The sequence below is a fragment of the Grus americana genome, chromosome 7 (assembly GCF_028858705.1).
Source record: "Grus americana isolate bGruAme1 chromosome 7, bGruAme1.mat, whole genome shotgun sequence".
NCBI lineage: Eukaryota > Metazoa > Chordata > Aves > Gruiformes > Gruidae > Grus > Grus americana.
Window position 1 is genome coordinate 1,932,872 of NC_072858.1, and position 22,129 is coordinate 1,955,000.

Genomic DNA, 22,129 nt, shown 5'->3' on the forward strand with positions numbered 1-22,129 from the left:
TTTTACTGGGTGTTACAAAGAAATCATTTCATCGCACCTGTTATTTCCCTGTTTAATGATTGGAAGACTGCTCTTGCCCATTGCCCCCTAAAATTAAACCTGCTTTTAGGCATCGTGCTGGTGGTATTTTCAAAAGTATTTAAAATGTGTTTGCTTCATAAAAGCAGAAAGAAGGACCATGTTTGAGGCTTGCACTTTTCAAAATTTTGGGCCATGATCAACGTTGAACTTCCTAGGAAAGCTCAGCCACGATAGCAAAGTCAATAAAGAAAAGCTGGAATTTTTCAAAACATCACAGTGTATACTAATGGAAATACAATGGTTTTTCCTTCTGCTTGCCAGAGTTTGAAAGATTTAAGTCAAGTCTGGATTAAAAACCACTTGGGATTCCCACTCCTGGTGTCCTGCCCTCATACTGCGGCCACGGCTTTGAGAAGGTGCTGGCCGAGGGCTCAGCTGAGCCGCGCCGGCGAGCTCAGATCCAAATCACAGAGTGACTCCAACGGCTTTGAACCGAGACACAAGTTTTCCGTATGGAATTAGGTCATCCCGGCGTTCATTGGAAACTGAAAATGACATCATCGCAAGGTTGCTCTTCCTTAGCTAAAAGGGTTGCAGCTGTTTTTCTTAGTAACTACCATCAGTTCTGCACTTGGGTCATGCTGAGGGTTATTTTAATTAAACACTGCCTCTTTCAGCCCATCTAACCTCGGTGCCTAACTTGGGTCGACCCCATCCTCGAGGGCTGCCCGGGGCCGGGCAGAGCCCCCCGCTCCAGGCTCAACCATCACCTTCCTCGCTTGTTGACTTAGTGAGCAAGAGCTTTGCTTTTTAACTCCACGGTACCTACAGCAGTAATTTCAGCCAAAGCAGAGCAACGTCCCATCAAATAATAGACCCAAGGCAATACCAGCACGGGTCAGATCGACGGGCTCCGTGTGCTGCCCCGGCACCTCGCAGCATCCGCGGCCGGGGCGGAGGTGATGGACCAGCACCCGCTTTTCTGCAGGTCAGGTGAAGACTGGTTAAGGAGGAGAGCCGAGGAGAAGCCCCCCATGCTCCCTGCAGCGCTCCCAGCCCTCCGCCGTGCTCGAGGACTACTCACTGCAACAAATAAAAAGGCCTGTTTAAAGTAACTAAATAAGGCACTTAAAGAGGTTTTAAAAATTGATAACTAAACATACTGTATGGGATCGATCTTAATTACTGCCCAGGTGGAATTTTTGTCTTCTGGCTTTTTTCAATGAAAAACCCCAACCACCCAACCCGGCCATTAATGAGAAACATTAAAGGCTCGTTAACAATATCCTTTCATCAACCCAAGGCGCTGCCAGGGCGCCGCGCTCACGTCAATTTTCACCTTGCGGTCCAGCTACCGCATCTCGCCCCGCCGGCCGCGGCTGATGGAGCCCAGACCCATCGCCCTCCGCTGCCGCCGGCTCCGGGCAGGCTGCGCCGCCCGCCCTGCAGCTCCTCCGGCCCCTGGCCCCCGCTTTCGGCTGCCACCCGCACGTTACTTCACACGGGCCGGGGGCTGGTCTGGATCAGGCTCGGGGTGGGGGGAGAGCTCGCTCTCCATCACTGCATCCCCCCGGACCGGGAAGGAATGAAATGGAAGTGGTTTCCCTCCCTCAACCTTCAGTCTGCAGTGATGGGGCCAAGGGTGCCCCTCCTGCCTCCCCCTGTAATAATAATTTGGGGAGAAAAATGGGTTTTGAACAGTGGGGGGAAAAGAAAAAAAAAGGGATTTGCTCCTCGCTAAAAATGGCACGCAACAAAAAGAGCGATACTAAAAGCCAATCATCTGGAAATCCCAGACTTAAAGACAGGGAGAGATTAAAGGTTTTGCTAGGGCAGGTCTTCTGGAATAAAAAAAAAAGAAAAAAAAAAATGGGAAAAATGCTCCTTTTTCAAGGCACAAATAAAGTATTTATTTGTTACTCATATCCTATACATGCTATTTGAAACACAAATAGCACACAGTCCTTTGACAAGCTGATATTTGCACATCAATGTAACTGAAATATCCCGTCTGCTTTAACGGCAAGTGACGGCACCGTCAGTAATATTTTCCATTGTTTTTCAAGCCGGCCACAGTAGCGCGGAGCGGAGGGTACAGCCACGGCAAGGGCAGGGGAGTTTGAGAGGGAAACCTTTGAACGATATTTCTATTCAATTTCTGTAAGAATATAAAAGGAATTACAATTAAATCTGTAAATGCAATTCTTTGAGGATTTTTACACTCCTATAAGATTCTTACCGAGAAATTACTCTTGAAATAGTACATAAATCTTACAGAACTCCCCTTGGATTACTGAGCTTTAAGTTTTTAAGCAATCTTTCTATAGGTTTATTCTGTTGCCGCATTTTTCTTTAAAGAAGCAGGTCTTCAGCACCAACTTTCACAATAAATAAACATTTTCATTCCAAGTGTATCTCTTTGTCCTGGGCGCAATACATACCATAAATATCATCATTTTAAAATTTGGTAAAACTTTGGGGAAAATGATTAAATGTAATAATCTGTGATATTTCTAGAAGAAATAATGATCTGTGAAGTTAACAGAAACAGTAGTTTAAAATTACTGCTCCTTGTCTACAACTTAATATCACTGGGAAAGCGACAGTACTGTCCCACCAACTACGTCACCGGTCCTTATCCAAGCGCTACGCCACACGGCAAATATCAAGCACCGCTTAAAAAGTGCCTGGTGCTTCGGAACTGCCTAGAAAAATTAAATGGAAACTTTATGGGCCAAATCTTTCTCGCCCCACTCAGATGACTAATTCCTCTAATTCCAAATGAATCGGTCGCATGAGAGAAGAAAATTTGGGCACATTTCTAAAAATGTCCCTACCACTACAATGAATCGGTTTTCTGTTTAAGATGCTTCCAGTATGAGCTCATTACGACGCAAACTCCGCCTGCATGAAAGCGATCTGTAACAATCCTTAAGCCTGGGGCCCTTTTCCATTTGGTATTGATACATGGGATGTAATCGGCATTTTTCATTCCGGCGTAAAACAGTACAACCAGTGTAGCTGCAATTCTGCTGTAAATCTGATGCAGGAAATACAACATAGTCCTTCGAAAATATTTCTGTTGGCCTTAGACTGGCTGCAGAGCCTGTTTTATACGGAAAAAAAAAAAGGGGAGGGGGGGAAGAGAGAATGACCCACTGCAAAATTCAGTTTCTTCCATGGTCAAGGGCATCCATTTCATTATAAATGTAGTTCCGCCAAAACAAATATTATTTTTGAATCTTTCATTATCTTAGTCTCTGGAAATGGGCTAAACCAGCATGTGTTGGTATTAGATGCTGCAGAGCCAGCTGTCGTGCCTGGCTGCACAGTGTCTCAATGTCAGCAGTTCAAAGCGCTGCGAGGCTGCAGGGGAGGGAGCTCCCGAGGTCAGCGGAACCCAAGCCCAGGCCCGGGGCACGGAGCCGCTTTGCCGCTCCCGGGTGCCCGCGTATGTGGAGGGGGAGGCGCGGACTCCTCTCTTTTCATACGTTCTCTTCGGCTCCGTCTTTCCACGCACCCTGCCGTCACCCCCCCCCCCCCCGCCCAGCAGAGGCTCCGGCTGCTGCCGGCCCCGGGCAGGGACCGGGACCGGGGCCGGGACCCCAGCGCCGCCCGGGGAGACCCTCGGCGGCTGCGGCGAGCAGCGCAAGGGCCGAGCCCGACCCAACCCCGCGGTTCCCTCCCGTTATTTACTTTATTTTTGTGTTAATGAGTATTTTTGTTAATGGCTCCTGACGCGGAAGGCGGTCCAGCTAAGGGGGGCGCTGCGCAACCCCACCATCCCGCCCGGGCGGCGACCAAACGCCCCCCGGAGCCCTGAGGGGGGATGTGGGGGGGGGGAGGCGCTGGGACCCGACGGAGCCCCTTCCCCTGCGCCGGGGCGCCCTCTGTTGGGCAACGCGCGGGCAGCGCTGCCTGTCCCTGTCCCTGCTCCTGCCTGTCCCTGTCCCTGCTTCTGCCTGTCCCTGTTCATGCTCCTGCCTGTCCCTGTCCCTGCTCCTGCCTGTCCCTGTTCATGCTCCTGCCTGTCCCTGTCCCTGCTCCTGCCTGTCCCTGCCTGCCCCTGCCTGTCCCTGCCCATGCTCCTGCCTGTCCCTGTTCATGCTCCTGCCTGTCCCTGTCCCTGCTCCTGCCTGTCCCTGTTCATGCTCCTGCCTGTCCCTGTCCCTGCTTCTGCCTGTCCCTGCCCATGCTCCTGCCTGTCCCTGCCCATGCTCCTGCCTGTCCCTGTCCCTGCTCCTGCCTGTCCCTGTTCATGCTCCTGCCTGTCCCTGTCCCTGCCTGCCTCCGCCCCTGCCTGTCCCTGCCCCTGCCCCTGCTCCTGCCTGTCCCTGCCCATGCTCCTGCCTGTCCCTGTCCCTGCTTCTGCCTGTCCCTGTTCATGCTCCTGCCTGTCCCTGTCCCTGCTCCTGCCTGTCCCTGCCCCTGCTCCTGCCTGCCCCTGCCCCTGCTCCTGCCTGTCCCTGTTCATGCTCCTGCCTGTCCCTGTCCCTGCCTGTCGCTGTCCCTGCCTGCCTCTGCCCCTGCCTGTCCCTGCCCAGCCCTGCCTGTCCCTGTCCCTGCTCGTCCCTATCCCTGCCCCTGCCTGTTCCTGTCCCTGCCCGGCCGTCACCCCCTGTCCCTGCTCCCCCCCAGACACCGACCCAGCCCACGATTTTGCTGAAAAGTCTCCCGTTTGCCTCGGCAAGGTGTTACCGCCTCAACGGCCAGCGCTCATACTCACCGTACCTGCAAACCCACAGATCCATCCCTGAAAAAGCAAATACCGTCAGAAAACCAGCAAGGGATGTAAATGTGAGAAAGGTTAAAGTTTACATGCTTGCTACCCTGTTCTTTTGTTGGTAGCATGTATTCTAAAAAAATAATAAATAAAGTACACCCAAACTGTACATATTATAAGGCTATATTTTTATCTCGGGGTTCTGGTGACACGTACAAACCACTTGAGCTTTGCTTTCGTGGTTTATATTGCCACCAGAAACCCTTGATAAAAATACAGCTTTATATTGTACAGTTGGGTATAGTTTATTTTCTCCATATATCATATACTGTGTTTTATTTATAAACATACACAAAGACACTTGTACATGCAAAGCAGTTTTTTTTATTGAAGTAATTCTGAGATATCAATAATACTATATTAACTAACGCATCGTAACACAATAATTTTTTGGTTAGCAGTGGCCTTTCTAAAGAGACATCTATGAAAATATGATAAAAGACATAAAAAAATCAGTATTTCCATGTTAGAATTTACGATTCCCATACTGAAAATTTCAGCTTCTGGTGGCTCGTACTCGCAGAGAACCCTGCTTAAACCACCTCAAAATTTAGCTTTACTATCTCTTGAATACTCGAATCCTTTCTACAAAGAGGCTACGGGAAATAAAGCTTCGCCTAACAGAGAAACGCAAAAATCTGAAGCAAAAACCATCAAACGATACAAGGAAATGTGCCGCTGATAAAGATGCAGCTATGATGAGCTTCCCAATATCTTGCCCAAGTTGTGCTAATCAAAATGCTTATTTAAAATATACTTTTCATACAATTTGTCAGCAGCTTCCTTTCCCCCCTGCCTTTTGCACCATTCACAAAGGCAAAAATTTTGATTCCCATCTCTCAAAATCCGAAAAGAAAAGCCGGGAAGAAGGGTTTCAACAGCCGCTTGCTTTGGAACGCATCTCGACGCGCTCCCTTAACTCCTGTTTCCGTCAAAGCCCGTTTCAGGCACCGAAGAGGCGAGGGCAGGCGAGGGCAGGGGGCTGGCAGGGACCCACGTGCCAGGCTGGGCAGGAGCGAGCGCCGGCGAGGTTCGGGCTCGTCGGCCGCCCCCTCGGCGAGCCAGCTGCTTCCTCGGGGGAGAGGCTGCACCTCACGTTTGCCACGTCCCTCCCACTCCCTTATCCGCGCTTTAATGGACATTAAAAATAGAACAAAACAGGACTGGAGATGGGAACAAAATCCGCGCACAACAGGCCTGGACCGCTGTACTCATTCTGCTGTAAAATGTAAAAACAAGAAAGGGCAGACGAGCTGCATCCCTCAGGACGCATCCTGCTTTTTTAATATAGCGGTGCCACCACACATTTCACTTCGGATGTTGCATTATATTTATATGTCACTCAAATATTTACCATTTTTCTGAATTCTGCTGGGTGCTCTGAGAGCTTGTTATAAGCCAAGTATCCGCGGTTGTATGTCTTGGCTGGTTAGCAGCCGTGGCTGAGCCGCATCAATATGCTAACTTCTCTTTCTGGAGCCTCTCGTGCGACAAAAGCCACTCTTTCATAAGGTTTCCTCCTCCGTAGTTGCCGCTCTGCCCGCTGCTGCGAATCACCCTGTGGCACGGTATGATAATCGGGATCTGCAAAACACCCCAAAATAAAGAAGGGAGCACAGGGTGAGGCGAAGGGGAAGACGCCCAGAAATCTACCGCTAAAGCGGGAGTCGCCTGCCCCCGGGCTAGCAGGGACAGGGACGGAGGTACCCCCCGTCCGGGAGCACCCCGGCAGGGTCCCGGCTGTGCCCGAGGAGGACAGGGCAGCTGCGGCGTCGGGGCCACGGTCCCGGCTGAGCTGCTACCATGCAGAAACGGCACCGCTCACGGGCTCTGAAAACCGACCCAGTTCTTAGGAAAAAAATAGGTCTGGACAGGAATTTTAATACATAAAAATGATGTAAAGTCTTAAAAGGGTAAAGCCCACATGTACAATCCCATAGTCGAAGCTCCATATATAAAAACTTCTCTGCCCGCAACAGATTTTCCTGCCCCGCGCCAGCCCCCTCCGGCAGCCGAGACCTGGGTGCCCAGGGTGGGTGACGGAGCCTCGCGGAGCCAAAACGCAGGGAGGGCCAGTACGGAGGTACAGGACGACCGTTCATCACCATCCCAGGACTCGGAGAGGCCGCAGTTCTGGAAAAGAGCAGCACTTCCACGAGCGAGCTTCCCGAGCTCCCTCGGCAGATCTCCTCCTCTCGCTATAGCACCTCTACGTGCCCTGCTGGAAAATTCTATATAAGAACAAGGCGCTATTTATTATTTAACAGCAAGTCAATCCAAAATGGGTTGTGAATTTTTAAAACCTACAACAGGAGAGATTTAATTCGCACCTAACCAATTTAAGAACTTTTTTCCTCGTGCCTTCCACTTTGTATCATTTATAGCCAAATGTCATGGATTCTGAAAAATCAATGCAAGAAGTTACATAATAGACTGATAATGTAGAGAAGTACATAAACGTGGGGTTTTTTTCTATTTTTTATTACAGGTGATTATCATAGTTGAAGTACACACCATAAAAAATGCAATACATCATCTCTAATCATGCTGTATGTGTTTTGGTAACTGCATAGTAATTCGATTGCAAGTAATTTGATAGCTGTGAAAACAATAACTCACTAAAAAGTGCAGTTTTCACAAATTTGGATATGTTAAGTCAAAAATTAGAATTTATTTATACACAGACATACAGGCAAATGACGTACTTTACACTGACTTATTTTAATCCCATTTAATAATTATTTCAGTACAGTTCAAGCTGTGCTCACATGTGAGCGTGGGACACGCAGACCCCAAAGGAGCTGGACGGCTACTGGCCGGACCTCTGTAAATTGTTTTTTGGGGGATCCTTTTGTTTTTGTTAGGTAATTTCAATGGCTCAAATTTAAAATCTCAATCTCAGCCCACAGGCTATCACATTAACCGGGAATCCACATAGGTGCTTATTGTTAATCAAGGTTTAATAAGAAAAATGCTTATAATAGCTGCTTTATTTGGAGTTGGCAATGCCACAAGTGAGTTATGCATCCATGACAACTCCAGCGAGTACCAATAAAATCTTTACTCTACACCATGCCATCCCGTGCTTGGTTTATGACTTCTGTAAAGTTGTTTTTTTGCAAGTGTTTTTCTGTTTTGGGATTTCTCCGTCTTTACAATCCACACGCACGAGTTACTGCAGGCAGATTTTCTTGAGTGACAAAGCAATAACAAGCCATAATATTACACTGTAAAAAAATCTCCAAGGTTAATTTGCAATTCTTTAAAAATAGAAACAGTAAAGCAGGATATTTTGAGGGTAAGGCTATAAATCTTGCTACGGACAGGGGCCCAAACCTCTTTCTGAGCCAGTTCCCTGCTGCCGCTCAGACGGTGCAAAGACACTCGAACTGGGGTGGGGGATGTCTGTGTACTGGGGAATTTTGCCAGGGAGGTAAGTCGGTGACTTCTGCTAAATTGTGTGAGAAGATGGAAGGTGTGGGCAAGCAGAGGGGAAAAAAAAAAAAAAAAAGACTTTATTTTCGGGTGGCGTGAGCTGGCACGCCGTGCGGGGGCTCGGATGATCCCCGGGTCGGTGCAGGACCCGTTCACCAACGCAGAGATGCGCGGCTGAGCCACGTACCATGGAGCGAGAAGAGGAGGGCAGGAAATAAATGTAGCTTTTTCCATGCCCGAAATAAAGAATTTTGTACCGAGTACATGCGGTATGAAGGCTGTTATCATCGCTGTAATTTAGAAATATTGAATATTGCTTCAGTTTGGCTTAATTGTGGTGACAACTTTCAGACTACTAAAATAATTAAACCTGCTAAAATTTATTAGGGCCCTAAGGACATTTTAGAGGGAGTACTACCCTAGTCTGGAGCTTTAATGCCTCGGCTACATTTAATGTAATTTTTATCAATAACCAAGCAGCTCATAATATTATAGCTTCGCTGAAATCTTCATGCTGTGAAATCTAATTCATCTAATACACGAATCCATCACTTACACAGACCCTACCTCAAACGCTATAAAACCTCCAAACCCATAGATTTGTCTCCAACAAAAATAACACGAAGGGGCCCTCGGATCAATAACGGAGTCCCTCTGATTCGGGCAGCAGCTGAATATTTTCTCCAACTTTGCTTTTGTTCTTCTGGGTAGAGGCCCACAAGGGAAAGAGCTTGTTTTCACTCGCAGCCTCATCAATACCTAAATCCTGGTGAACAAGTGACACTGAGAAGCTGTAATCAATAGCTCCCCGTGCGTTTTTTCTTCTGGTCAAATGGTTCAGCACTACTGACAGCCCTGACACTCAGAACATGATGCTAAATCTTTATCAACAGCCATCTGGGTGACTGGCAGAACAAGACTCGGGCGGTCATTAACGCTCGTGGCAATCTGTGAATAAACTAACTCCTCGATAATGCGTTTGTTTAGAAAAAAGGTGGGGGGAAAAAACTCCCTGCGCAAGGTATCGATCGCCTTTGAACTGCATTTAGCAAATTCCGTCTGAGGACGGAGCGGAGCGGTGCTCCACCGCGGCGCTCCGCTCGTTAAGAGTTTTCAATTTGGGGCACGGGAAACCTGACCGTCCCATTATCCCGCTGATGGGCTGGGGACCTCCAGAAACTGCCAAACTGTCAGAACCGGATCAGCGAGGCCGTGATGGAAACAGCTGAACTACCAAGTTGTAACACACACCAAGAATCACGCTTCGCCAAAAATAATCTTTCCGTTTGCTCACGTCCTGTCGCTTTTTCTCCCCCTCTTCCCCGACAGAAACAAATCCCGTCCAGTGACTCGGCACGAGCCCCGGGTTATTGCCAGCCACCGGAGGAATTAATGCACAAGCAGTTTTGTGTCCGCAACGTTCCGAATCCATGCTTCACAATCTTCCCATAAATGCACGGTTCCTCCTTCCGTTCTCCAATGTTTAAAACATTTTGGCTGAATAATATCCTCGACTTAGGACGGATCGATACCAGCATCAAGTTGTACACTTAGCCGGGCTTTAGCCTAAACAGCAACGCAATCGGAGAGGATATAAACCACAACGTACGCAGCCACGACTGCCGTTAACAGACCGCTGAAGACGTCTTATTTAAGGCACAGAACAGTCATTTAGGATGGCCTTGGACTAATCAGCCCAACACTCGCCATTTCCCATGAGTCTCTGTGATTTCTTTTTGATCCTCCTATACTAGTCTAATGAGATTTTTAATTGAACTTTATGGGTTCCCTTTGAGGACCACAGACCTCGCAATCAATCTGAACAGCAGTAAACTATTTGAAGTTTCTCTTGCAAAAGGTGAGCCATCCCCACCATGTCCTTGGCATAAATTGAGGCAAAGATGTCGCATCTTTCAGCTGCTGCTGGCACCTATTCCACCTTCTCATAAAGTTGAAGGTCATCGTATGAATTATGTGAAGCAACCCGACTACAAAGGGAAACCTGTGGAATGCGCGCTACCAAAATTAAAGACCAACCCCTGATTTGCAGAAGGGAGAAATGTTCCGGTATTTTGTGGAAAAAGGTGAGATCCGCAATTTTATCAATGCGTTTAAGGAACAATGCAATGCCAGGCTCGGGTTTACGTCAAATGCTCGTTTTTACTGTTATTACTATCCTCATTAAATCATGTTTACGATTTACTCATCGTGTTTAGAATTTAGTCCTTTAATCAAAGGAAGCATCTCAAGGTGCTAACACATTACGATTTTGCTGTTTTGCATAGCTTCTGCAGCAAGCATTAATAGAAGAACTCGCTTTTACTTCATATTCTCAATACAAATATTCACTAGCGTCAGCTTCTCTCCTGCGAACAAAAATCCCCGATCTGCTGCCTAACAAAACATCACATTTCTGCAACAACTGCGAAGCAATTGCTCCTCAAACCCAGTATTTATATCCTAAAGCTCGCGTTGCAGGTGTAGCGGTTGTTAACGCCGCAGCTCTTTGCATTCTGCGCTGATACGTTAACGATGCTGCAGCCCAGATGACGTGTTCGGTTTAATGAACTGTTTAGTTAGATTCAAAGCTCAATATCTCATCCGATAAGCAGACTGCAAGTGTGTTTATACACGTACAACGGTCACGGGTATCCTGCCAGGTAGCGCACTGCCACAGAAACCCACATAATGTCTAATGGGTTTAAGGTTCTAAGCTCAATAAAGAGGTACACCCGGACATTTTAAGCGTGTATCAGATTTTCCTACGAAACAGTTCACATAAGCAGCATAAAGCTACGTTTCGCCAATACGCTGTATTGTACTTGACAATACAAACTATTTTAATATGATGGAATGCTTTCCAATATAATATGGTGTACATTAAGATAAGGCAATACAATGCAAACCTACAGGAAACAGTTCTCAAAGAATAACAATATAGTGTTGTGCAAAAGGATATGTAATTGCGATCGCCTAGAAATGTACCCAGCTTTGCCCTCAGGCTGCAGTGGAGCAGCAGCATCCAAAGTAGCGGTAACAGCAGGTTGTGGTGTGAAAATTCCTGCTTTTTCCCCTGTGAGGAAGGATGAAAATAGTTCTGAAAATATACAGCAAAGCTACTACAATTTTTTTTTAAATGGGGTCCTATCTTATTATCGTTATTTCCCATCCCATACTATGGCTGCAGTGTTTTCTGTCCTCGGCAGAAAAATTTTAAGCATATTATAGATAATAATGTATAGCTTTAGGGAAAAAGAGCTATATTAATATAATACCGCCCCAATATTTCACAATAGAAAGCTGATGATAAAAAATACTCTGTACTGTAATGACAGCCCTGCCCATTCCAAACCACGTTTTTATCCCTACACATCTCCTGTAATCTGTCATTTCATGCATATTCCCCGTGCAAACACACGCATAGTCCTTTTGTACTTCAATGGGAGCACCTATGCACCGTGCTTCTCATATTTCCCATATAAATCTTTACGTGGTCCTTCAGACCAATGAGCCATAATACGTGGGCTGATCACGCAAAATATGCAGCTGGATTTTATGAATGGGGTGAAATATAAAGATAATATTTGGCATTGCAAAAACCCCCTCACCTTTATTATTTCTGGACGTAAAGCCACCGGCTCCTGTGAAAACAGATTTTCCAATCCACTTTGCAACTACACGTTGCAGTCTTGTATGTTGAGAGGAGCGAACGTAAAAACAACGCGGGAGGTCAAAGACTACGGCAGGCGTAACGCTGGAGAAAAGGAGTTTGGGCAGGGATAGACACATGTTGCTCAGGGCAAGTGGTAATGAGGGAAAAATACGTTGAAGAATGGCCAAAATGGCCACAATGATATTAACAGAAATCAAGGGGGGTGTTATTTTTTGTAAAGGCAAGTAGCAAGGGAACGAACGTGCGAGGCCGGGTGCAGCGGCGCGCTCTGTGCCAGCTCCTCCTTCCCTTCGCAGAGGAGCTGCAGCACCAGTCCCACACCAGTCAGTGTGACTCAGGTGCCTACATACATCTGGAAATCCAAACCTGGACAACTGAAAGGGGAAGAGAATTACTGGGAAGACAGACAAAGAGGCCAGGCATTGTAACACACTGTTTTTTTCCAAAATCCAGAGGCCTGACCTAGAGCGCTGCTCCCCCCAGTTGGTTCCAGTTCAGGTAACTCCCCGGCATCCAGCGGAGAAATGCCATTTACAGCTGGTTTGGAACGCACGGGGAAAAACCTCATCTTGACAATTAGGAATTTGATTCAAACAGGTACCTACGTGATTTAAAATCCTCTTCTTCCATATTTTCAGAAACCTACCCATGCCAGAGAAGACGGGCGCAACCAAAGGTACTCATACCCTGCACGTGAGGTCCGTGTCGGGTGATAAAAGATTTCCCTCCCCTAACAATATGTGAGAAAGTTTAAGAACAACAGAACGTGCAGAGGCTGATGAATTAAAAGAAGCGCAATGTTTCTTTTTCAAACCTAACGCCATAAATGGGAGGGAATAAATCACATTAAACTGGGTTGTGCATTATTGCTGATTAAAAACACTTACTGACCTTATTACTCATGGTAGACCAGTTTTCATAGCAGATAAATTTAATCTAATGACATTTAGCCCGCAAAGCTCTCTAAATCCACCATCTTCCATCAACTTTATTTAAAAGTTGACGTGAACTTACAGGATTGCTCCTCATCGCTCCTCCCACCGCTCTCGCCGCTCTGCTGTTGCCTGCGAGATCGGCTAATTGCTTGTAGGAAACGGCCTCTCCAAACTTCACGTCTCTCAACAGGGTCCACAACACTTGTCCGGTGAATGAATCTGCAAAGAAGACGAAGGGAGTACTGCTCATATGCATGGCTCAAAAAAAAACCAAACCCACCCCAAGATGAAATATTCAAAAAACCCAACGCAAAGCAGTCTCAATAGCAGCTTTCTAATTTAAATTTAAACAGCCCCGATGCACTGTCCTGTTATTGTATCCTGTATTACTACATTTAAATACATGATTATTAGAAAGAGCGCTTCAAGTAACCGATCACTATAAAAAAGGATTTAAGGCTTTGATTTTCCTATATTTTTAATTTGCTTCAAGTACAATTATCCTGTTAACTCATACAATGTGGTTTTTCCATTAAATTGGCAGAGTATAAATTAGCATAGAGTCAAATTAAAAAGGGAAGAAATAACCGGCTCTACCTATTTTACAAAGCCCTCGCATCTCCAGCTAATTTCCAACTTCAGCTGGGACACGCGGCAGAAGAAGCCCTAGAGCCAGCGGACTCGGTATTATCCTGGCTGACTGCATTTTATAGTCGAGACCCCCAAGCTACTGCTCAGCATCGCAGACATTACAAAATGTAAGGACTAGCTGTGACCTTGAACGTACGGCACATCCTTAATGATACAGGGCTCTGAAAAAAAAAAAAAAATAATGTATCTTCCATTATTTTAATTTTAATTCACCAGCAAATTGCTTCTAAGTGTTGCAATTGCTGAAATAATGAAGAAGCAAATGCGTCAGGCCCAGAATTCTCCTGCATCTCGGGGTTTTACCTTCCCAACGCAGGATTGTTTTACAAAGCGAAAACCAACAGTCGCGTTTGGATTTTAGTTGGGTTGAACTCCTACTGCTCTTCCAAGGCACTTGTAAAAGCTTTGAAGACCTAACTAGCGAGTAACTTACTGAGGGGAGCGAGCTGGCAAATAAAAAAAAAAAAAAAAGGAAGAGAGACCCCTTCCCCTCAGTCTCCTGCTTTGGCAAAGAAACAAACTGATTAAAAACATTTTCTTTCTTTAGTTGTCAAAAAAGACATTGATTACGTTACATAGGAACATAGCGAAATGTGGTTTTGTTCTTAAAGGAAACCCATACACCATTATGTGTGTGTTAAATAATAAAAATCACTTCTTAACTGAAGGGAATGATAATCACTTCATTGAAAAAATCTGTTTAGTCTTTATTATAACATTAAGCAAATTAAACATCAGCATAATCCAGGTGATACGAGAAAAGGGTCATCAAAGAAATTAACTTTGTTGTTCATTAATTTACATGGATTAGTAGAGGGCAAAGAGATAGCAAATCTGCTCTAGTTTTTTATGATATAATTTCAAACTGTACACCATTTGTGGCAGTAGGGTGACTTTGGGGTTAATCAGACTGATTTGTCCTTTTAATTGCTTTCTATTCAAAGAAAATTCATTAGATAATGTTCTCTTCAAAATTCATGAATCAATTTAACTGAAGAAACCACATTAACAGCTTTGGGTTCATTAGCACAAGCAGTTGTGTTACTAGCTGATTGCTAGGAGGGCTTCCTTAGGCAAACAGATTTTGTTTACTGTGATTTCTTCAGAAAGGTTTATTTCAAATCAAATTGTTACTATTTTTTTAACCTTCTTTTTAAGCCGGCAAGATTAGCGTTAACCTCGCCTACCCAGGGGTCTCGGGGAATTATTGCCTGATGTCATCTTTTAAATCAATGAAAAGCACTGACTGCACGTTGCCGGGGCCCCGGTCCAAAAAATCCCCTTTTTTGCCCTCATTTTTGGCAGGGGAGGTGGTGGGCTGGGACGTGACGGAGCTGTAACTTTCTGAAACCTGTAGGAATAAGAGGAGAGGAGGATGGGGCAGCTCCGGAGCCCCCCCCCACCAGCAATAACACCACCGTGCCAAGCGATGCCCAAATTACCGAGCATCTTTTAACCCGCTGAAAGAGGGACAGAGATGATCCTCTTCCGACAGGCAGGGGCAGAGATCCTCCTCTTTCCAGAGCCACAGTACATTTTTCACGGGAGAATATATACTGTCTCTGCGCCCACATAAAACACTCCAAGTTCTACTTCAAAAGAATGAAATATTTAGCAATCATGCACATCATTTTATAAATGTATCTGAAAACTCAATTTCATCCTGTAGGGAGCAAATGCATTAATTAGTTTAAGCAGCTCTAAGAGACAGTGCCAAATACTGTTATTAAACTGTCTGCAAGTGTGAGTGCCTGTAAGCATAACCTGCCCAAATTAGATGGCTGAACTTTCACCAATTTTCAGTGCATGCCAACATTTTATGCTGTTAAATATCATTATAAAGTGCACATAAAAATTAACACACATAAATTCTCTTGTTACATGAAAACACTCCACACCTCCGTGAGCTGAGGATGCCCGCGTCCTTCTGGAGTGGCGGATGCCAGCAGAGCGATGGCTGAACCGACCCACATCATCATCGTCGCAGCGTGAATATCGGAGGCCTTCTCCTTCCTCTGCACCCACCCCCGGCACCCACTGCACACACCCCTCCAGGGGTCCGGGCTCTGGACTGCCCCTTGCCAAGGAACACGTGATGGCCAACACAGAGCAACCAGTTGGCTAGATGCTATTTCTCGTTTGAGCAACCAATAATATGCCAGATTTTTACACAGAACCACCGACCGGTTTGGGTGGGCAGGGACCTCCCAGCCCACCCAGTGCCACCCCTGCCATGGGCAGGGACACCCTCCACCAGCCCAGCTTGCCCAAAGCCCCATCCAACCTGGCCTTGAACACTGCCAGGGAGCCAGGGGCAGCCACAGCTTCTCTGGGCACCCTGTGCCAGGGCCTCAGCACCCTCACAGGGAAGGATTTCTGCCTCACATCCCATCTCCATCTCCCCTGTTTTAGGGTAAACCCATTCCCCTTGGCCTGTCACTACACCCCCCTGACAGAGTCCCTCCCCAGCGTTCCCGCAGGCCCCCATCCAAACGCACAGCTCACCAATTCCCACTGGGAGCTGGAGCTGTGTCGGGAAGGCGAGGGTGAAGGTGCACCGAAGGATGGGGAAGGGAGACCTGCGACCGACCTGGGCTTCCAAGTCTCCACCACCCCTTCCCAGCGCCGGCTGCTGCGTCCATGGGCACCCAGGGACCACAAAGGGAGTCAGGAGAGTTTAACGACAGGCGATGGGTGAGTGACGTCCTGGATGTTTTCCTCCTACAGCCATCGCCGTGCATTACTCGCTGGTCAAAAACCTCGCAATTGTACCTTACTATCAGCCCTGCCAACCGCGTGGTAAATCGGCAAAGCAGCGACCATCCCGCCAAGCGTGGATGTGCTGAGGGACTGATCTGAAATTAATATTTACAGGTAAGTTATAAGCCCCTAAAAAGAAGGATTTACCCTGAACCTGCTGTTAATGCCTAAGTGCTTCGGAGGCCACTCGCGACAGCCTGCTAGGCTTTAATTCTCCGTATAAACACGTCGCATCCGGGGGTAACGGAACGAAGATCAAGTTTAACACCAGCTGTATCGTAACTTCTAACAGTGTAACTGAAGGTGGCAATTAGTGCAAAGAAGTGAAGTTGTACACTACTATCTATTAACACGCTGCCATTTATCGTGTCAGTAAGGGGCTCAGCCCCGGGTGGGCAGGATGGATGCTCAGGGCAGGATGGATGCTCAGGGCGGGATGGATGCTCAGGGCAGGATGGAGGCTCAGGGCAGGATAGATGCTTAGGGCAGGATGGATGCTCGGGGCAGGATGGATGCTTAGGGCAGGATGGATGCTTAGGGCAGGATGGAGGCTTGGGCAGGATGGATGCTTAGGGCAGGATGGATGCTCAGGGCAGGATGGATGCTTAGGGCAGGATGGAGGCTTGGGCAGGATGGATGCTTAGGGCAGGATGGATGCTCAGGGCAGGATGGATGCTTGGGGCAGGATGGATGCTCTGGGCAGGATGGATGCTCAGGGCAGGATGGAGGCTCAGGGCAGGATAGATGCTTAGGGCAGGATGGATGCTCAGGGCAGGATGGATGCTTAGGGCAGGATGGATGCTCAGGGCAGGATGGATGCTCGGGGCAGGATGGATGCTCTGGGCAGGATGGATGCTCAGGGCAGGATGGATGCTCTGGGCAGGACGGATGCTTAGGGCAGGATGGAGGCTCAGGGCAGGATGGATGCTTAGGGCAGGATGGAGGCTCAGGGCAGGATGGATGCTTAGGGCAGGATGGATGCTCGGGGCAGGATGGATGCTTAGGGCAGGATGGAGGCTTGGGCAGGATGGATGCTTAGGGCAGGATGGATGCTCTGGGCAGGATGGATGCTTAGGGCAGGATGGAGGCTTGGGCAGGATGGATGCTTAGGGCAGGATGGATGCTCTGGGCAGGATGGATGCTTAGGGCAGGATGGAGGCTTGGGCAGGATGGATGCTTAGGGCAGGATGGATGCTCTGGGCAGGATGGATGCTTAGGGCAGGATGGAGGCTTGGGCAGGATGGATGCTTAGGGCAGGATGGATGCTCTGGGCAGGATGGATGCTTGGGGCAGGATGGATGCTCTGGGCAGGATGGATGCTTAGGGCAGGATGGAGGCTCAGGGCAGGATAGATGCTTAGGGCAGGATGGATGCTCAGGGCAGGATGGAGGCTCTGGGCAGGATGGATGCTCAGGGCGGGATGGAGGCTCTGGGCAGGATGGATGCTTGGGGCAGGATGGATGCTCTGGGCAGGATGGATGCTTAGGGCAGGATGGAGGCTCAGGGCAGGATGGATGCTTGGGGCAGGATGGATGCTCTGGGCAGGATGGATGCTTAGGGCAGGATGGAGGCTCAGGGCAGGATAGATGCTTAGGGCAGGATGGATGCTCAGGGCAGGATGGAGGCTCTGGGCAGGATGGATGCTCAGGGCGGGATGGATGCTCGGGGCAGGATGGAGGCTCAGGGCAGGATAGATGCTTAGGGCAGGATGGATGCTTAGGGCAGGATGGATGCTCAGGGCAGGATGGAGGCTCAGGGCAGGATAGATGCTTAGGGCAGGATGGATGCTCAGGGCAGGATGGATGCTCGGGGCAGGATGGATGCTCAGGGCGGGATGGATGCTCAGGGCGGGATGGATGCTCTGGGCAGGACGGATGCTTAGGGCAGGATGGAGGCTCAGGGCAGGATGGATGCTTAGGGCAGGATGGAGGCTTGGGCAGGATGGATGCTTAGGGCAGGATGGATGCTCTGGGCAGGATGGATGCTTAGGGCAGGATGGATGCTCAGGGCAGGATGGATGCTTAGGGCAGGATGGATGCTCTGGGCAGGATGGATGCTCAGGGCAGGATGGAGGCTCAGGGCAGGATGGATGCTCTGGGCAGGATGGATGCTCAGGGCAGGATGGAGGCTCAGGGCAGGATGGATGCTCTGGGCAGGATGGATGCTCAGGGCAGGATGGAGGCTCAGGGCAGGATAGATGCTTAGGGCAGGATGGATGCTCGGGGCAGGGTAGATGCTTAGGGCAGGATGGATGCTCAGGGCAGGATGGATGCTTAGGGCAGGATGGATGCTCAGGGCAGGATGGATGCTTAGGGCAGGATGGATGCTTAGGGCAGGATGGATGCTTAGGGCAGGATGGATGCTCAGGGCAGGATGGATGCTCAGGGCAGGATGGATGCTCAGGGCAGGATGGATGCTCGGGGCAGGGTAGATGCTTAGGGCAGGATGGATGCTCAGGGCAGGATGGATGCTTAGGGCAGGATGGATGCTCAGGGCAGGATGGATGCTCAGGGCAGGATGGATGCTTAGGGCAGGATGGATGCTCAGGGCAGGATGGATGCTCAGGGCAGGATGGAGGCTCTGGGCAGGATGGATGCTCTGGGCAGGATGGATGCTCAGGGCAGGATGGATGCTCAGGGCAGGATGGATGCTTGGGCAGGACAGGGATAAGAGCAGAGTTACCAGCGTCAGTCCCTTCCTGTCGCCCCCTCACCTCCCTGCATACTTCTTGGGGCAAGAGGGGTTCAAAAGATACAGAGTCTGATTTTACATCCTTTTTAATCCCTTAGATTAAGAGGGATTAAAGACAGACCATTTTTTCCTTCTCCTCAACGCTGATTCCCAGGAATGTTAGTTTTTCTGTTTGCTGTGTGTGATTCCCCCCCACCACCCAGGGTTTTTGCAAATGCCGAGAAACAGTTCCCAACACTCACCCCTTCTCGCCAGCTTTTTCACAGCCTGTCTTGGGTACTACATAGGGAACTTTTTTGTTTGTTTTTACGCTTATTGGTTTTCACTCTCATTACTATTGGTTGAAAAAAAAAAAATAAATCAAGCCTACTGCTTCAAAAATACTCCAATTTGTCTACAAAAGAGCAGCTCCCACAGCAGCATGAGCTGGCACCTAATCCAGAAAACAATTTGGCTCTCGGACCTTGGAAGAAGAGATTCGAACTAAGAACTTTTACTGACAACAGGCAACTAGGTAAACAGTTAATGCAAGCGAGAGCGCTAATTTTTAGCAATTTTGAACCTCCTTCACTATTAACTAGGCAGTTAAAGCCATATTAAGGATGTCACCTCAACAGCAATCTGAATACTAACAATCACTGCTCCCCTACCCTAGGCTGAGCTAGCAAGCGGTATGTGAAAGAGATAAATGCTTGTCTAAGTCTCTTAACTGTTTAATTATATTTTGCTCTTGTTATGAGGCAGATTGAGAAATGTTTTTCTTCCCTTTCACAATGGCTGCAAGTCCCTGACCATTGGTACTCTATGGTAAAAATGCAATTATTAGTTGCTATTAAAGGATTACTGGGAATATAGATTAGACAGTACCGTGATTTTGTAGCCCGTAAAACAGTCCTAACATCTCGCCGCAACAAAAACAAAGGATTGCTTAAAATCAACGGTGCTGCAACCATCTCGCCAAAATCATTGAGAAAACATTAGAAGCTTTTATTGTTGCTGTTTGCATGCGTGATATCGATATATTAGAGAGACAGAATGTGCCTAACTGAAAATAAAGAAGTTAAACTTTACCTTTATGATTGCTTAAATAACCAAACCAAAGCAAAGACCTTGGGCCATTTTGAATGGCCAAGCTTTATGAATGAAGATGCGAAAATAATCTAATTATTTTAGAGCATCTATTACTGACTTTATATAATCCATCATCAACTTTACAGTAAAAAAATGTATTTATATAAATGGAAGTGGCAAAAGTTCCATAAAATTGTATAAAATATACAAAAATAATGGAGGGATTAGACAAGTATTTACCTGAATTCCACCCCTAGTTAGTCCCAGACCTGTGAGAGCACCTCTCTGCTCATTATTTCGAATATACAGTTAGATGAGAAATTCTCCGTTAAAAACACGGCAATTCCATTTACGAGACAGAGATCTAAAGGAAATCCCCAGCCTCAAAAGCGTCGGCCTACATTTTTTATTTTAAACATTTTTACAAAAAAATTTCTTGCAGAATAAAATTCCCTCTCTCTTTAGGCCTGCTACTGAACACAGACATACAACACCCTGAGTATCTATTTCTCCTCCTAATGTTCACTGTCTGAGCTCGTACTAGTAGTTTGCTCAAGTTTCCTACTCTCTCTTTGCCCAGCCTTGACTCCAGCTGAGGTCTCCTCCCACCCCTCCAAATCCAACGTCTGGAAGTGGTACCTGTCACGCTGATCCTTTCCCACCGTCACGCTACAATCGCGTCGTTCAGACGAATAAGGGGATAGTTTCCCACGGTCTGTCCTATTTATGATGGCACTTCATTAGCTAAACTAATATTTACACCTGAAACGTATCACCCTCATATCATTCAGACCTGCGCCCATGGGACTGCTGGCCAAGAGGAGCCGGACCTCTCTGTCGATTCCCCATGGCGTAAGAGATGGGTGCTCAATGCCACCCTCCACTGGGCAAAGCCACCAGACCGTCACGGACAGCACACCTTGACTGCAGCCGTATCACACTTTTTTATCTTTTTATTATTTCATAGAATCACAGAACCCCAGCCTGGTTTGGGTGGGCAGGGACCTCCCAGCCCACCCAGTGCCACCCCTGCCATGGGCACGGACACCCTCCACTTGCCCAGGTTGCCCAAAGCCCCATCCAACCTGGCCTTGAACACTGCCAGGGAGCCAGGGGCAGCCACAGCTTCTCTGGGCACCCTGTGCCAGGGCCTCAGCACCCTCACAGGGAAGGATTTCTGCCTCACATCCCATCTCCATCTCCCCTCCTGCAGCTTCAGGCCATTCCCCTTGGCCTGTCACTCCCTGCCCTTGGCACCAGCCCCTCTCCAGCTTTCCTGGAGCCCCTGCAGGGACTGGAAGGGGCTCTAAGGTCTCCCCGCAGCCTTCTCTTCTCCAGGCTGAACCACCCCAGCTCTCTCAGCCTGTCTCCATAGCAGAGGTGCTCCAGCCCTCGGGTCATCTCTGTGGCCTCCTCTGGACTCGCTCCAACAGCTCCATGTCCTTCTTGTACTTTATTATTTCTCACCAGCATACTACACCATGGATCACAACAATGAAGTTGTGCTCCTAGTGCATGTTTCTGTGGCGCAGCTGAAGGAGTGATGTTCCTTGAAGACATGTTGCATTTTTCCCCAATAGAGAAAACATTCCACGTTCATTCTACGTTTATCCATAGATAAGTTAAGGTCAACTGCAATGCATTTTGCTACAGAACGCGCACCCATTCAAGTAGATGTCATCAAGCGCTCAAAAATTCAAAACCCCAAACCAGCCCAGCATGTAGCACTGACAACGGTGGAAGTTACGTGTGCTCTCCAACGTGGCATCTTTGGTGAACGTCAGTCCTTGCAGCAGACCCTGCAGTGCTCATTTCTGCCCCAGCGCAAGCCCTGTCCCACCTCTTCTACTGTCTTCTGAATACCGCTCTGCAGATACGGTCGCGTGAGTTAATACTTAATGAAATTCAAAACACCAGTACATAAATACTAGGCGGGTCCACATTAAAACCCTCAGAGCACACTAGAACATTTGATGAGGTGGCTCAGGCGTTACCTCGTGCCATCCCACCCATCACGCCGCTCCCCTTTCTCAGCAGTACGGGGATGTGGGCTAAGCTTTTGTAACGCTTTTATGTTTGCGATATGTAATATAATAAAATAGGAACACA

General features: G+C 47.9%; 1 protein-coding gene across 2 annotated transcripts in view; it reads right to left on the reverse strand.

Moving 5' to 3' along the window:
* Nucleotides 1-5,108: 5,108 nt before the first annotated feature.
* The window catches only part of MGMT (O-6-methylguanine-DNA methyltransferase), a 168,409-nt gene continuing 151,388 nt past the window's right edge, over nt 5,109-22,129 (reverse strand). For both annotated transcript variants that reach the window (XM_054831664.1, XM_054831663.1), the window contains 2 exons: nt 12,927-13,066; nt 5,109-6,388 (listed from right to left, as the gene is read on the reverse strand). In XM_054831664.1, the coding sequence (XP_054687639.1) occupies nt 6,257-6,388; nt 12,927-13,066 (272 nt within the window). In that variant the 3' untranslated portion in view covers nt 5,109-6,256. The remainder of the gene's footprint in view (nt 6,389-12,926; nt 13,067-22,129) is intronic.